This window comes from Excalfactoria chinensis, chromosome 13 (genome assembly GCF_039878825.1).
Source record: "Excalfactoria chinensis isolate bCotChi1 chromosome 13, bCotChi1.hap2, whole genome shotgun sequence".
NCBI classification, from domain to species: domain Eukaryota; kingdom Metazoa; phylum Chordata; class Aves; order Galliformes; family Phasianidae; genus Excalfactoria; species Excalfactoria chinensis.
Genome location: NC_092837.1, coordinates 2,775,707 through 2,792,784, shown reverse-complemented (window position 1 = coordinate 2,792,784; position 17,078 = coordinate 2,775,707). Strand labels below are relative to the sequence as shown.

The window sequence follows — 17,078 nt, the reverse complement described above, 5'->3', positions numbered from 1 at the left end:
TGGGACGGGGCTGACGTCAGGAGGAGACGGGGAAATCTCCGAAGAAAACCCTGGAGCGGCGGGCAGGGCGCGCACAGCGCCCGCCGGGCCCGGCACCCCGCAGCGCCCGGTAAGTGCCCCGGGACGGCCCCACGCGTGTCCCCGCGCTCCCGACCCTCCCCGCGCGTGTCTCCCCGCGTCCCGCACGGGCGGCCCCGCGCTCCCCGTCCCGCCCCCCCCGCATGTGCTACGCGCCGCGTTCCCCCCCCTACGCTTGTCCCTCGGGTCCCGGCCTCGTTTCCCCCTCTCCGAAGGTGCGGAGCGGTGCGGGGGACTGCGCGGTTCGGACCGGCAAACAAAGCGGGGCCGGGCCGGGCGGCGGGATGGGGGTTTGCGCCCCTCACCTCTCCGCGTCGCCACTCGCCCCGCAGCACGGCGCCCCGCGCACTGCCGCGGCCCCTGGCATCGTTCTAGCGCGTAAATTCTTTTCAGGGCCTCTGCGCTTCGTCAGCACTGACAAACACGCATGGAAACGCAATTCCAAAGGGGTTACCTCACTTTATTTCAGATTTTTATCGTCGTCGTTGTTGTTGTGTTATTATTATTTTCTCGTAAGCGCGCCGTTTTCAACCCCAAGCTCTTCTTCCGAGCAACTCAGAGCAGCGAGGAGCAAAGCACGGCCCCTACTATAGGATGGGGAGGCCGGATTGGGGTCCCGGGGGTGTCATGGAATGGCAGTGCGGAGGAGCTGAGCCGGGACAGGTGGAGGGATGGGATGCGCGGGGGGCTGCGGGGGGCTCAGCCGGGGCTGCACGGCCGCGGAAGAGACGCGGGTGGAGAGAGCCTGGGCTGCCGTTCAATTAAGTATCTGTTTGGGGAAAGAATATTCTTCCATTCCCCTGCTTTTTTTTTGCTCTTTTTTTTCTTTGCGTGTATGTTGTTGTTATTATTATTATTCCTATTAGTAGTAGTAGTATCATTATGTACTTTCTGATTGAAAAGAATGAGCACACCTTTAGGAACCACCGCGCTCCAGCAATGTCCCGCATCTCCGCTCCATCCAACGGGGGCGAAATTCTCGGAGCGGTGGAAAAAGGCTTTTTTTTTTTTCTCGTGTTAACTCCGTCGAATGGACGTGCGAAGTTCCCTCCCTCCCCCTCCACCCCCCGACGGTGCCTTTGGAAGAATTTTCAGGTGTCACGTAAAAAATCGTCCCTACGAGCGTTTTCTGTCCTTTCGTCCTTATTCCTTAACTTTTGCCAGCGTCGCTGTAAGCGAACACGAACGCCGAGACGCGAACTGAACTCACACACACAAAAATAAAGAAGAAAAAATACATTGCGGGTAGTGAGGACCGAGACGCCGTTTGTTTCTTTCCTCACAGCCTTAAAATACGTAGTTTCTGCCTCCCAAACCAAGGGGTGCTTTCCCTGCGCCTCTGAGCTAAAACCCGCCTTTCCAAATAATTGCTGAGAGCTGCTTCGCTTGGAGAACGTCCCCAGAATCCTTCTGGTGCCTGAAATATGGGCCGAGTCCTGGACATCCAGAGCCGGAGCGGTGGCACCGTTCCCCGAACGCGGTTTAGTCGTCTGAGCGGGGCAGAGATTTGCCCCCGACGGCCGCCGTCGAACGGCCCGAGCCTCTCCTTTACTACCGGTTTTATTGTTCGAGCAGATTTCATTGTGAAATCGTGTATTTGCCGGGCTCTGTCCTCTTACCGGGTGGAGAGAAGAGCTCGTTCCTCGGAGAAAATCACTGCGGGTTGAACGGTGCGTTTATTTCCCCCCCTCGTTCCGAACAGCCCGCATAGATGCTGCTTTTAAATAACAAAAGGGGAGGAGAAAACATTCTCTAGTAAAGCCGAATTCCTTCGTTAGACCGCCTCCTAAACGTGCTAATAAAACTAATTCGTTTTATTTGCCCTGAACTTTTATATCTTGCCCCGTGCGCTGATTAGCGCAGCCCTCTGGAAGGCGGTGGTGTTCTCCTATCTCTAGCTCAGATGTGCCCGTTAAGATACGGCCGTTCCCACAATGAAACTGGAAAGAAAATTGTCCCCGCTCCTCATCGCGGGGCAACGCAGAGCCTTTGTGGGAGGAAAAATAAGAAGAAGGGGGAAATAAAAGAGGGGAGAGGGAAGGGAGAGAAAGAAAAGAAAATAGAAGGGTGCTGAATGCACACAAAGGTGAATTGTTTCGCCGACTTTGCTTTTAAGGCAGGAAGCGTGTGGCCCTGCAGAGATTCACGGCTGTTCTGAGAACATTAAAGCGCGTTATTAGAATATTTCAGCGCTCCAGGAAATGTTCTGTTTAGGGGAAATGCGTTTCCCCCATCCAAATGCTGCAGCAATTAAGAGGTTGCTCGTCCGAAACAAGGTGAGGGAAACCCACAAAGAAACGTAGCATCGGTGGTACCAAACGCAGCCCCTTTTTCTGCAGAAGAACGATCACAGTAAAACGCTAACGGAGTGCCCGCTCTTTAGATTACCCTGCACCGGAGGCATCTTTTTTAGTCCACAAACCAAACACATTTCGGACCTAAAGATGCATAGAGTAACATGAGCAGGCTGCCTTGCAAGCGCGGTGCCCCTTCCTCCATCAATTAATAAGAAAAGCATGTTCCCTCTGCTCGGAGAGGGAATTGTGGGACTATATGGCACTTTCCCCCTTTCTTTGCTCTCCCCACCGAAAGAAGCAGCCCCCGCACCCCGAGCTGTCCATCCTCTGGCCGTGGCATTGCTGATCCCACTCTGTTCAGGCTGCGGACAACCAGGACTAAACCCGAGAGGCTGCTGACAGCGGTTTCAGGTTTACTCAGAGCATGGCTCTGTGCTCGTGGACGCGGAGAGGGCCACGGAGCAGAGCCAGAGTGGGGCTGTGCCGAAGGCACTTGGGAAAAGCGGAGTTATCCCGGGAGATGGTTTAATTTTCGGGACAGGAGGGCCGAGGAGAATCCCCTACCCCGTTTGCTTCCAGCTGCAGAAACCCGAATAGGAAAACCCTTTCTCCTCCCGTCATTCGCCGCGTTTTAAGAAAGCCTTGGGGTATCATTTGTATCTGTCAGAAAACATTAAGCCTTCAACTTTTTCATCCCGACTTTTTGGAAGCGCTGCCGTTGGCCGCCTGCGCCTGGGGCAGACCCGGGCCCGTGGGGGTCCAAGTGCAGAGGGGCTCCGAGAGGCACCGAGATGCGCCGGCTGTCACGGGCCGAATGCCACCGAAACATTCCGTTTCCCCCTCCCTGAAAAGAAAAATTAAAAAAAAAAAAAAAAAGCCAATCAATTTCCCCCCGAAAACTGTTCTTTCCCCACTGGGTTTGAATAGCGGTGGGGCAGGGCCGGCCAGCCCGAGGTGAGCGCGGAGCCCGGCGAGCAAATCTCGGGGAGTAACGGGGGGCTTCGGGAGGCTCCGGGAGGCCGGGGGTGGCGGGGGCGGCCGGGGGAACCCTGAGCGCCCGCGGAGCCAGAGATTGGCCGTGCCGAGGAGAGACGGGGACTGCAGATCCAAAAGGGGCTGATTTCGTTTTGCTCAGCTTCTTAGGAAAATTGCTCTCCTGGCTGCGTAGAGGAGGACAGGCCGGCTAGGAGCCAGCGTAATTTTCCACCTTCCTACCCTGAGCGATTTAACATGCTCTCTCGGCTGGGTTTCTTCCCCCTCTCCGCTTCCCTCTGCCCGCTCCTGGGCACCCGAGGGGGACCCGGTTCGGACGGGGTGGCCGCAGAGCTTTCCGTGTCGGGGCTCGTTTCGTGCTCTCCGTTTTTTGGGGACTGCTCGGCTTCCCCTTAGAGCCATGCTGGCGGGGTGTTATCAGCCCCAACAGGACGGTACTGAGATTTTCCTTGCTCCGGGGCGTACACTCGGGTTTCTAGATGGCTCTGTTAGGGTGATGCTGCTTGGGGCAGGACACACAGGACATAGCACCGACGAACACCACCCCCGTTACACCGCGACAGCGAATTCCGTCCCACCGGAGCGGTCCGAGCTCCGCGGGGCACCGCGCAATCCGCGCATGCTGTGCGCATCTCCTCTGCTTGCTTCCTCCCAACCCCCGTGGGTATCCGTAGATCAGAACCACGCAGCAAAGGCTGGAGACATGGGCTGGAGGCTAATAATCGCTCATCTACTCTTGCTGGGGGCATTTTCACTGCCAGGGAGCTTCAAAAATGCCCCTGTCACAGCGCAGCCGGCTATGCGCACAGAGGAGCTGTGTGCTTCCAGCGGCTGTCACTTCCCTGTCGCTGTCTCCTGCTACAGTCAGTGGCGGTGGCCCTTCACCACCCCCCGCACCTTCAGCCGGGCACTTTTGGGAGGGTTTTATTATTGACGTTGTTTTCCTGCAGTCAACTCCCTTCCACGGGGCTTCGGGAAGGGTCGCCAGGTGAAGGTTGGCTGGTTTGCCTTGGCTTTGCTTGGGCTTGTTTTGACTGACTTTGCTTTGGATGAGTTTGGTTGGGTCGTGTTTGGGTTGGTTTTGTTTGGTTTTGTTTGGTTTGGTTTGGTTTGGTTTGGCTTGGTTTGGTTTGTTTTGGTTTGGTTTGGTTTGGTTTGGTTTGGTTGAATTGATTTGAGTCAGTTTGGGTTGGTTGGGCTTGGATTGGGTTGGGTTGGGTTGGATTGGGTAGGGTTTGGTTTGGCTAGGGAACGTCTCCCTTATCCTTCGCCTCACTGCTGCTATTTTTATTGTTATGCATTTGTTTGTTTGCCTATGTGTTTATTTTGGGAGGGCTTCACTCTCCTCTCGCGCAGAGGTGCACATGGGAGGAGACCCTTTCATTTTCATAACGATTCCCAATAATTTATAGACTGAATCTGAGTCCATACAATGCTAATAAATCTGAAGAGGAAAAGCTGGCGGAGACTTCTTAACTTCGCTGCCTGATATACGGCCCAGGTGGTTTTGTGTTGGCTACAAAAGCGGCCGCCAGCCGGGGGTGGGAGCTCCTTTCCAAAAGTAGGAAAGCTCCTGCAGGGTCTCTGGCTCGAGGCTCGTCCCGGGACTATGGGGAGGGACTGTGGGCCCCTTCGAGACCACTGGGTGCTTCTCCAGTTCGGTCCTTCCTCATCCTCTTCTTAACGGAGTTACCACTGGCATGGCCAACTCTGGTTTATTCATAAGAGCCGCGGCTCGTTCTTGCATTATTTATGGCAGGAGGAAAGGAGCGGTGTATTTGCGGCCCTGTATCCCTCGGCCGGGGGAGTCCCGGCTGCGTGGGCCTCGGGTCTGGCTCGGGAGGGCTCTGAGAGGAATTTTCCCAAGCCACACCACCACAGCCCCCAGCTCCAGTTCTCCTCGGCCCTTCCCACGCCCACGAGGGTCACTGCTCCCTCAGGGGGTGTCCCCGCGGGGTTGGGTGGGAGGCTGCCCCATGGCTGCAGCCTCGCTTCCCTTCATCCAGCATCAAAAGATTCAAGGTGTTACGTCAGGGGAAACGGGGCGTGACGTCACGCAGGGATGGCCGTGACGTAATGCCTAGGGGAGAGGGATGCAGAGAAGGGATGTCCCCGGTGCCCTAAAACGCAGATGGCCTGGGTGGGGAAAGAGAAAAATGCAAATCTGGGAGGATCGGTTTGTCCCGACAATATGTTGTCCCGAGTCCTTTCTAGGGTGGAGATGGAACTGTGGGACAAGAGCCCTCCCAGCTCCTAAAGAGCAGAGCAAGAGGGTGCCCTGAGACCCACGTACGACATGCATAAGACATACGTAAGGCATATGTATGACATATATAAGGCATATATATGGCAAATAAAATACGCACATCTCCCGGTGTGATACTCTGGGTCCGTATACAGGTGTGCAGTAAATGGCTTGGGCACGGATATACATGGAGAGAAGGGCAGGAACCCGGGCAAGGCACGGAGCCCTTCCCTTCCCCCCCTCCTGCCAGGCCCATGCCCCAGGGGCACCCTCGGAGCTATCCCAGGAAAAGCCTCTGTGTCCTGGCTGAGCCTTTCCTTGAGTCCAGCCGAGGGATTTGATCCTAGAACGAATTCTGAAGATGCATTTTATAGAGCAGAAAGTGAAAATTGGGCTGAGGGTTAAAAAAAAAAAAAATAAAAAAAAATAAAAAATTTAAAAATTAAAAAAAAAAGGAAAAAAAAAAAAAAGAAAATAAAAGAAAAAGAAAAGAAAAGAAAAAGAAAAATGAAAAAAAAGAAGGAAAAATCCCGCCTCCGGTTTTCAAGCTGCTGTGAGCAGAGGGTTTAAAATAGCCAGAGCAGAGCAGCCGGGCTGCTGGCAGCCGCCCTCCAACACAGAAACCCTGGCTCCAGCCGAGAGCCCCCGGAGAGCTGCCCGGGGCTGCCCCTCTTCCGGCCCCGCAGAAATTCAAATAATAATAATAATTTTAAAAGAAAGGGAAAAAAAAAGAAAGAAAAGAGGGATCTGTGAAGCGTATCGGCTGCGGCGCTGAGAAAGAAAGAAAATGGATAGAGACCTGAGTGTGACAGCACCTACCTGTGCACACCCTGAGCTTCAAAAAGGCTTTGGAGATCAGAGGTGCAGGGCCGGACGCATCAGCCCCGTGAGGGAGGAAAAAAAGCCCGCACTGCAGCATTGCTTCACTCCACTTTCCATAAAACAGTTCAAAAGTTCTCTCCCACATCTTTACTTGATTTGAAAGCAAAATAGAGTGTCAGGATGGATCAGTTAAAGTGAGCAGAGAAAATAAAGAGGAGAGAAGCTCCTTTCCCCGGGCAGAGCGCAGCCGAGGTCCTCTCGCATCCCCTCGCCCCGTCCCCCAGAGCAGCGCTGCTGCCCTTTAGAGAGAAGGGAAAAAAAAGAATAAAGAAGTGTTAGAAAGGGATAAAACCGAATCAGGCACAAATCCCTGGAGGCCGTTCCCAGGGCAACCCCCGCAGCTCGGAGGGATCCGTTCCTCGCGGGACTCGAACTCGCCGTGGGGTCGCTGCGCGGGGTGCGCAGGTTGCTCGGTAGGGAGGCGCGGGGGGGGAGGGGGGGGGATGCGAGCGGAGATGCGAACGGGCACAACCTGCGAGGGAAGAAGGGAGGCCCGGGGTGCTGCCACCCCCCCAACTCCCCCCTCCCACCCCCCCGGAGGTTGAGGGCAGGCAGAGGGGGAGGAGGGGCCGAGCCGCCTTCCGCACGGCTGGGAATGATTTTCCACCTTTCCATTCGTTATGAAATATTTTTGATACCTCGGCGAGGTATTTGGGGGAGGCGTTGGGGAGAGGCGGAGTGGGGGGCTGTGGGGGGAGCACCCTCAAAGCTGCATTGCTCGCACGAAGGGGTCGGGAGGGGGGAAGGGGTGCGGGGCGGCCGCGCAAAAAGCGCGCAACTTCGGCGGGGAGCGAGCAGGCAGGTCCGCCCGCGCGGCCGGGCTGGGCGAGCGCTAGATGGGAGTGATGCATTAGCGAGACGGGGAGGTTTTAACCTTCAGGGGGAGGAGCCCCGTTTAACTACAGGCATTTGTTCTAGGGCAGGTCACTTTAATCTCTTTAGCTTTAAACTGTCCAACTCGCAACTCGCGTTTCTCTATAAGGGATCTTTACCACTTTCCTGCCTATGCGGCCGGACTGCCGTGCTTCTCCCCGCGCAGAGCCCGGCGGCTTCCAGGCGCTGCCCAGATCTCTTCTTCCGACACCCTTAAAATAATACTGTTAGTAATAAGTGGATTTGCTTTTTGTTTTTTGTTTTTTGTTGTGTTGTTTTTTTTTCCCTTAAAGAAAAAAAGAAAAAAAAAAAAGAAAAAAAAAAAAGGGAGAGAGAAAAAAAAAAAAAAAAAAGGAAAAAAAAAAAAAAACAAACCTCCTTGTTCCTTTCTGTGTGGAATAAACACCTGCAAACTCCCCCAGGCAGCCCGGCGCCCCCGCCATGGATTCCTTTAAAGGTGGAATGAATTTGGAGAGACTGCCCGAGAGCTTGAGACCCCAACCCTCCCATGACATGGCTTCCAGCTTCCATTTGCAAAGATCCTCGGAGCCCAGAGACCCGATCGAGAACTCGGCCAGTGAATCCTCCGACACGGAGGTGCCAGGTAACCCCCCCGCGGCCCCGGCCCGCTCCCCCCGCGCCTCCCCCCTTCCTCTCCGCGCTTTCCCTCCGCGGGGCGCTCGGCGGTGCCGCGCAGCAGCGAGCGGCGGTGTGGGCCGGGGGGCGGCTGTTCCCGCTGTCCCTGCTGTCCCCATCCCCTCCGAACCCCAGGAAGGGGTGAGAGGGACCCGCACGAAGCGGCTGTCACCCGCGGAGAGGACACGCGCGGCCTCCGAGCCCCATCCTGGAGTTGCTTTAGTGATTGATTTCGTTTCTCCTTTCCCATCTTTCTTTCTTTCTTTCTTTCTTTCTTTCTTTCTTTCTTTCTTTCTTTCTTTCTTTCTTTCTTTCTTTCTTTCTTTCTTTCTTTCTTTCTTAATTATTTAAACAGCTATTAATTAATCGCTCTGAAGGGAAGGGTGCTTTTCGAGGAGCGAGCTGTTGGCCGATATTTGTGAAATCATGTCAGTTCTGACGGGGTTTATTTTCCAGCTCGGGCGGTGCGGACATGGAAAAAGATTTTACTGTCTGGGGGAGGGGGGGGGAAGAGGGAGAAAATATATGTAAAATAAGAAGTCCCTCTCAGAACGGAGGGAGCGTTGGGCTTTGCGCGGGGACTGCGCATTTTGAGGAGCCTCTCCGCGCCCTGACCTTCATGTGCGAGGGCTGCAGGGAAAGCTGTGGTTTCCCAGTTTGTATTTTAATTGAGGTAGCAACATTTCCAGGGTGACACAAGGGAAGCTGGGAGAGGGAAACAAAAGCTGTAGGAAGGACCCCGATGGCCGTTCTGCGTTTCTCGGCAGGAGTTTCTCTCTCGTTTCATTTCATATTATTTTCTTAAACGGTGTTGCTGCTCGTGTCGGTGTTAGCAGGTCCCGCCGCTGCAGCACGAGGCAGGGCCGAGCGGCACACGGCGATACGCAGCGCTGCGCACCGCTCGGCAAACAGTGAGGGACCGGCGTCTGGAAGGGACTCCGAGATTAGAGGGGATTATTGGAGATTAGAGAGGGAGATTTGCTCCATTTTACCGTACCCCTCTATGTGACCCCTCGGTGCGGGGCAGGGCTGAAGACCTGCTGCTTTCTTCCTTCTTTTTTTTTTTAATCTCCGAGGAGCTACAAAATACCTTTCGCATTTTCTTTCTTTCTTTATTATTCTTATGTATTTATTTTTAAAGAGGGAAAGGAAAAAAAAAAAATAAGGCACAAATGCCAATTGAACCAAATGCTCTCCCTGTTTTGCAATGGCACCGAGGCCGATTTAAGGGCCGGGTTTCAGCTGAAATCACGGCGGGGCTGAACGCGGGGCCGCGGCCGCAGCACTTCGCTCCACACACCCACCCGGGTTCCCCCGCACAGCCGGGCCGCGATTGGGGACGGCGGCCCCGGGAGGGCAGTGAAGAAGGGGGGGCTTTGCTCTCTGTTTGCTCGGTGGTCCAGCGACCGGGGCAGCTCTGGGGCTGCTGCAGGCCTTGTTTGCTCTGCAAACCACTTAACGCCGGGAGAGGCCATCCGAGCTGCGATCGGCCCTATCACCGCGTTGGGATCTCCGTAGAAGCTCTCTCTCCCTCCCTTTTATTCCGGAGGGCACCCAGAGCGAAGGGTGACTTTTCAAGGCCGAGCCCCCGAGCCCCCCCACCCCGTCAGCCGCACGCAGCCCACGATTCTGTTTAACCTCGCAGGGATTAGGGCTGCAGAAATGCCTCCGCACCGCCTCCGCCTGAGCCTGCGGGAAAGGCGCACAGCTCAGCCCGGGGGGAGCGGACGGGCTGCGCACCCGCGGAGTTCCCCTTGGGGCAAAGGTGCTCGCATCCCGCAGCGGCACTGCTCGGAGTCTCAGCCCCCCCCCCCCCAACCCCTCGTCCCCGGGCCCACATCGAGCTGCTTTCGGGCCTCGCTGTGCCGTTCCGACACGGCCGAACCGGAGTTCGGAGAGAACCCAGGAGTGCGTTCCGAATGGTTCTGTCACCCGCAGCCGCGAGGCCGGGAGGGATTCCCGCATTCCTGTTTCTATAGTGCTCAAATCCCGATCGCCAAAACGCGACTGAGATTTTTGTTGTCTCTGTTGTTTGTGCTTCTTTCGAAACTAGTTTTTTTCTTTCTTTCTGCAGAGGGCTTTGCTCGGCCCGGGGTTAAGATAAACAGTCAGGTCCTAAAAGCAGCAAAAGAGGGGAAAGGAAAAAAAGAGAGAGAAAGAAAACAAAACAACAACAAAAAGTGGGGGAGTAAAGAGGGAGGGCGACTTTTGCAATTAATTGCTGCGGGTTTTACACCCCTGCCCTTCCAATGTTTCCTGTCGCGGCCGAACACAACAAAGAAAACGGAGCAAAGATCGCGCCTTAGGTTTAAAGGAGTAAAAGAAAAACTCGTGGGCCGCAGTGAGGGCGATGCCGCTGTTGTAATCTGCTCCCCTCGATCCCTTTCGCCCCTCAGTTCGAGCCATGCGGGTCCCGCGGTCTCCCCGGGCCGGGCCGGGCTGCACTCGGTGCTGTGGTTTCGATCCCCTTGGGTACCCCAAGCGAGGCTGCAGTGGGGCGGGCAGGGCCGGGGGTGGGGGGTGGGGGGGCTGCCTTTGTGTGCGTCTATTTGGGTGTGAAACAAACAAACAAACAAAAGAAAAAAAATGTATGAGAAAATATATATATATATACCCAACCCCAACATCCCACCGTAGAAAAAGAGAGAAGCGGAGAGCAGAAAAACGAGGACGGGGCCGCCGACGACCCGGCGAAGAAGAAGAAGCAGCGAAGGCAGCGGACCCACTTCACCAGCCAGCAGCTGCAGGAGCTGGAGGCCACTTTCCAGCGGAACCGCTACCCCGATATGAGCATGAGGGAGGAGATCGCCGTGTGGACGAACCTCACCGAGCCCCGCGTCCGGGTAAGCTGGGTGCTGCGGGGCTCTGCTGGGCCGGGGGGAGCTGAGGGAAGCGGCTCCTTTTGGGAGAGGGGCCGCGAACAGCGCTCGGCCGCTGTGGGATTGGTTTTGGTTGTTCAGATTGGTGTAGTGAGATTGGAGAGGAGAAATTCAGCTCCTGGCTGCGGAGATGAATTAGGGATGTGCCGGGCCTCAAAAATTGAGCGGCGGGACCGGGCCGAGCCCAGGATGGAGCCGGTTTGTGGGGTGAAACCCCTCGGCTTGATCCACACCCTCGGGCCCTTCGTATCGCTCCAGTTACCCCCATAATCCCGTTAATAAAGAGGACCCCGTCCCCAATAAACCACCGCTCCGCGGCTCCTCGGGATCGTGGCTCAGCCCGCGGGATCCGAGCGGAGAAGTGCGGAGCTGCCGCGCATCCCTCGCGGGGACAGCGCCGGAGGTGGCTCCGCTGCTCTCGGGACTGCGGGCAAAGCGAGGGACGGGGGCTGGGGGGAGACCGCCCTCCAAAGTCAATAAGCGCTGTGGACACATTCCTGTAAGGCGAAGGCGCTGGGTCTTTCCACGGCTCCTAGCCGAGCCGATGCCATCCCGGAGTATATATAGCCTCGGCGGTTATTTAGAGAGAGATTTACGTGCGGCATAGCGCTGCAACGAACAACCAAAGCGGAACGGCCCGGGCCGTATCGATCCGCAGCAGTTTTTCCCACCTCCCTTCGCCTTTTCCTCCCGAGATTTTTCCCCGCGTGGTTTCGGTACCGCTGAGTTCACACCCGGACGGGGCCGGAGCAGAAATCCGGGAGGAAAAAAGGGAGTTCGAGAGTCACCCCTCAGCCCCTCAGAGCCCTTTCTAGTAGTTAAACTCCGAGTGATCCAATCGGATAGCAAACAATTCCGTTTAAAATCTTCCGTGAGTAAACACGCTCCGCATCCGAATGCATTGTACTAATTGCGTTTAAAACAAAACAAAACAAAGCCCGAGAGGAGACCGAACGGCATTAATATTGCTGGAATATTTCAGGAAGCAAATAAAACTAATATACGAGTGGCCATTAACATCATTTCGTTCTCCCTCTGTGTGGAGATGTTTTGGTTTGATGTTCTGAGATTGCAGATTGCAAATCTAACCTTAATTTGCTGTGAGGGCCTTCCTTTAAAATGTCTAGGAGCCATAATTAAAACTATTACCCTCATTTTCAGGAAATTCCTGTCTGGAAGCACCTTCCGAGGAGTATATTACAGGTTTTGAAAACGTTGCCTTTCGTTTCCTCCTCGTATTTAATACGGGATTCTTTTTTATTATTGTTATTTTTTCAATTGACTCCGCCATCCCTTCTTCCCTCGCAGTTTTTTCCATCCCGATGAGCGTCGGTGAAAGAGCGCTGCGCCATCGCTGAGCGGGGAGGGGAGGGCCGGGGCGCTCCGAGGAGCGCAGCCTCCGCGGGGCCGAGCGCAGTGAGGAGGGGGTGGCGGAGGAGGCTGGAAACGGAGCGCGGTGCTGCCGGGTTTAACCCGGGAATAGAATCTGGGAGCCGAGCAGCCCCATCCTGCCCCGGCTCATGGATCCCATCGCGGGGGCTCAAACCCTTTCCTAAAAGAAAAGAAGTAAATAAAATAGGAGAGAGCCTGGATCGGGTTTTTGCATCAAACACCAGGAGCGGCCCCTGCTCCTCTGTTCCCCAGTCAGGGCTGTAAATTCTCATTAGATATAAAGGCAGAGGCTGCATCCATCCAAGGGCCATGCAGGGACTGATTTTTTTTTTTTTTTTTTTAAACCTAAACATACTAATCCAATCCTCTTTTTTATGATCTGTAACAGGGGACTTTTATTACACAGCATTAGCATTCGGAAACACGGCGGAGCCGGGGCGAGTCGGCCCTAATCAGAGCTGGCCGTGCCTTCTCCCCATGGCGAGGGGAGAGGGGCGGAGGGGGATGCGGACACCCGAGCAGCCCCGCTCGCAGATGCCTCTGAATATCGGCTGCGAGCGGAGATGCGCGGACAGGGAGCAGAGAGGCAGGGATCGATGGGACCGGGAGCGGTGGGACTGGGAGCGACTGGGGCCGTGCCGGAGCGTGGGGGAGGTGGGGGACGTCTGCCCGGATGGGCTGAGGGGTGAGGGGGTGCCGGGAGCGTCTGAGCGCTACTTGCGCGCCTCTGCGCGGCCGGGAGCGCATCGAGCGCGGCGGGGCAGATCTGACCGTGGCCTGTTCCTCCCTCAGGTTTGGTTCAAAAACCGCCGAGCCAAGTGGAGAAAGCGGGAGCGGAACCAGCAGATGGACCTGTGCAAGAACGGCTACGTGCCGCAGTTCAGCGGGCTGATGCAGCCCTACGACGACATGTACGCCGGGTACCCCTACAACAACTGGGCCACCAAAAGCCTCACCCCGGCGCCGCTCTCCACCAAGAGCTTCACCTTCTTCAACTCCATGAGCCCCCTCTCCTCGCAGTCCATGTTCTCGGCTCCCAGCAGCATCTCCTCCATGAACATGCCCTCCGGGATGGGCCACTCGGCCGTGCCGGGCATGGCCAACTCTGGCCTCAACAACATCAACAACATCAGCGGCTCATCGCTCAACTCGGCCATGTCGTCACCCGCTTGTCCCTATGGGCCGCCGGGCTCTCCCTACAGCGTGTACCGGGACACTTGTAACTCCAGCCTGGCCAGCCTCAGACTGAAATCAAAGCAGCACTCCAGTTTCGGCTACAGCAGTTTGCAGAGCCCCGGCTCCAGCCTAAACGCCTGTCAGTACAACAGTTGATGGACTTGACACGAACCACCTCCGACGAACAGCGCCGACAAAGCAAAACAAAAACAAAAAAAGAAGAAAAAAAAAATACAAAATAAAGCAGAAACAAAGCGACGTTAAACGGAAATGAATATATATATATATATGTGTGCGTGTGTGTGTGTGTATGTAGGAACCCGATGATGTGTAAAAGCAAAACCCGAGCAAGTGAGAGAGGGAAAGAAACAGCACAAAAAAGGGGGAGGGGGGGGGAGAAGGCAAAATAATAATGATAATAATGATGATAATAAAACGAAACCCGAAAGCTCTGCGGACTTCGATTGTCTAAAAAACCAACAACAAAAATAAGAATAAATAAGGAAATAGAAAAAGAGATCCGACGACACAACCAACAAAGCAGCGCTTTAAAAACAAATAAGCCAATAGTAACCATTAAAAAGCAAACCACCAAAACAATCATAATAATTAAAAATAATAATTAAAAATAATAATAAATCCAAAAAAAACGGAAACGGACCAGAAAACTTTTTCAAGAGACACCGAAATCTGGTACATGGATGAGTTGCAATTTTTCTCTGGATGATGCGGGTTGTATGTGTTTACTTGAACTTGCACAGGAGGTGGTAAGGCGGCCGCTCCCCGAGGCAGCGCGGCCATTGGGGGCGGCCCGGGGGGAGCGCTGGGGGCGGCGGCGGCCGCGGGCGCACGAGGGTGGAGTGTGGGGGGGGGGAGGTGGGGGGAGATGGGGGGAGTTCGGGTGATGTTTACCACTGAGAAACGGTATCGCAGTCCAAAAAGGGGGATGGGGGGGGGGGGAGGGGGAACAAAAAGGAAAAGAAATAACAACAAAAAAAAAAATTAAAAAAGATTTAAAAAATAAATTAAAAAAATAAAAGAAAAAAAAAAAGGGAGGGGAGAAAAAAAAAAAGATATAATTCGCAGAGTCGGTTCTGCGGGGGGAAATGGTTAAAATATTAGGTATAATAATGACAAGGGTCAACCACTTATATAAGGTTATATTTATATCCGCCGTTACGTTGTGCCGGCTCATTGTCCTTGGCCGTTGAATAAACTGTTTTTAAAATGCATGATTCTTGATGTTTTTTTCTTTAGTTGGAAGCTATAATCCAGTCATTCCCGATCCTAAGCAGCTCCAGGTTCCTACCTCTTCGTCCTTTCCAAACGACTGCAGTATCCCCGGTCGTGAGAACGCAGACACCCTCCAGCGATGCGAAAACTCTCCAGCGTTTTCCCCATCCAAAACTCTTATCCTGATAATGAAATTATCACCCGTCTTTATTTAATCGCAGGGTTCCAGTCTTCTTTTACTATTTTTTTTCTCTTAAAATAATAATAATATTAAAGAACTTTTAGAGAATCTAAAGGAAAACAGAAGAAAAAAAAGGCCAAAAATGGTCTGTTATGAAGCGAATCCAGATACTGCATCTGAGAACGGTGAGCTTCGGGGTCCGGAAGGGTTGCACGGCAAAGCCGAAAGCGTTTCTAACAGTGAAAGGAAAACCAAGGAACCAAAAAAGAAATAACCCAAAAGAGAAATCTTCAGGTGTTCTTATCTTAAGGAGTTCTTATGTAAATGTAGATAACTTTAACAAGTGCTTGTTGGCGAAAAAGAAAGAAAAAAAAGGGGGAAAAAAAAAAGGAACTGATAAATATGATCTTTCTGAATACGCATAACCAAACGCATATGAAGTTTCATTGCAGGCATATTTGTTGCTTCTCTCTTTTTTTTTTTGTCGGTACTTCTTATTACCTGTAGATGACAAAGAAACGTAATATAAAATGCACACGGTACTTCTTTCCCAGTGTATTTCACACCTGTGGTAACGTTACGCTGGATGTTTCAGTTATGCTGTTGTGGATACGGATGCGGTATATATATTGTTTTATAAGTTATGTTTTGTGATTTTATTATTATTAATTCTTTTTTTTTTTCTTCTTCCAAAATTAAGAGCATGGGAATAATAATTATAATAATAATAATAAACAAACAAACTAACTAAAAAACCAAAACCGGTGAAACGAAATGTAGAAACGCCTTTAATGTTTTTTTTTTTCTGGGTTTGAGAGATGGACCGCTTGAAAGAAAAGGAGATTTCCTCCACCCCCCCTCCCACCTCCCTGCCCGGTGATGGTATTTCGGGGGGGTCCCTCCGCTTCCTCCCGTAACTCCGCCGTCCCCACGACCCCCCTCCCCGCCCTCGGCCCCGGGGAGGGCACACAGCCCTGCGGCCCCCGGGTGCAGCCCGGCCAGAGCCCCCCCCCAGCTTTACGGCGTCCTATCGCCGCTGCTCCGGCGTGGCAGTGGATGCCTCGTGGGTTTCTGCTCCTCCGCTATAATAACCCCGAGCTCTGTGAGAGGTTCGTTTTTCCCCCCTCAAAAGAGTCAATCCTCGCCCCGAGAGGAACCCCCCCCCCCCCCCCCCCCCCTCCGTGTAGCACAGCCCCGGGGCCCATCGATCCCTCTGAACAGTTCCTTCCGTTTTACTAAGGTGTTTTTCTCCCTTATTTCTCGGATTTCCCAGATATTCTCAATTTAAGGTTTATTCGATGCCTTTCTTTTTTCTTCCCCCCAGCATTCCTCTTCCACCCCAAGTTGCCCCAAGCCCCGCTCGCTGATTTCACACCCGTTGTCGTTCCGATGACATTTTGCCGAATACGCCATCATTTCGCCAAAACGATCCGAGAATTCCTCTGTCCCAAAGTCGCTCCTGGTGCGGGGGGGATGTGAGCTGCAGCCTGGCCCCGCCGAGCCCTACGGGGTCCTCTGGCATCAGGGGGACACTGGGGGGGATACTGGGGGAATAATGAGCCGCGGCCCGAGCCCCTGGGTCCTCCTGAGCCCTCAGAGCCCCGGAGCTGGGGAGGCGGAGGGTTGGGGGGGAGGGCACCGGGCGGGGAGCTCACATTGTCCGTTATTGTAGCTGCACGAGCACGCACATCAGGTCAGGAAAATTCCTGCTTTTCCGTCCTCTTTCCTTGGGGGGGGGGTTATCTGAAAGCCCTCCGCAGTTATTTCAGCCTGGATTGGCTGCGTTGGTTTTTCTCCTGTTCCTGGAGGCAGCACTGTTAGCCCTAAATCAGGGCAGCAGCTACGGTGCACGCGTTCAGCCCTAGTCCTGCTGCCAGAGCCCTGAAACCCCCCAGAATGCAGCTTGTGTATGAGAGCCAGCAGCTACCACCATCAGCATCTTCCCCCCACTGCCATGTGCCAGGGGAAGCTCACCCACCACAGTGGGGGGGAAATGTGGGTTTCTCGACCCTTTTATGGCTCAGAGAAAGGAAAATTCCAAGTAGACATTGAGCAGAAAACACCTCCTACACCGTCCCCGTGCATTTTTATGGATGTCCTGCTTCCAGCAGCCTGGAAGGTCTCCCCCACAGTGGTTACAATCAAATTAGTGGGGAGATTTGGTGGGCTCGAAGCATGAGACCTCCTGTCCAAGCACAACTTCCTTAGGGATG

The 17,078-nt window shown here is 54.0% G+C and overlaps 1 protein-coding gene across 1 annotated transcript; it reads left to right on the top strand.

Annotated features, from left to right (window-relative positions):
• The first annotated feature begins 47 nt into the window (after positions 1 to 47).
• PITX1 (paired like homeodomain 1) lies at positions 48 to 13,607 on the top strand. Its single transcript, XM_072348402.1, has 4 exons — positions 48 to 109; positions 7,791 to 7,972; positions 10,642 to 10,847; positions 13,068 to 13,607. Exons 2-4 carry the CDS (start codon positions 7,810 to 7,812, stop codon positions 13,605 to 13,607), a joined length of 909 nt encoding a protein of 302 aa, XP_072204503.1. The 5' UTR covers positions 48 to 109; positions 7,791 to 7,809.
• Positions 13,608 to 17,078: the final 3,471 nt, after the last annotated feature.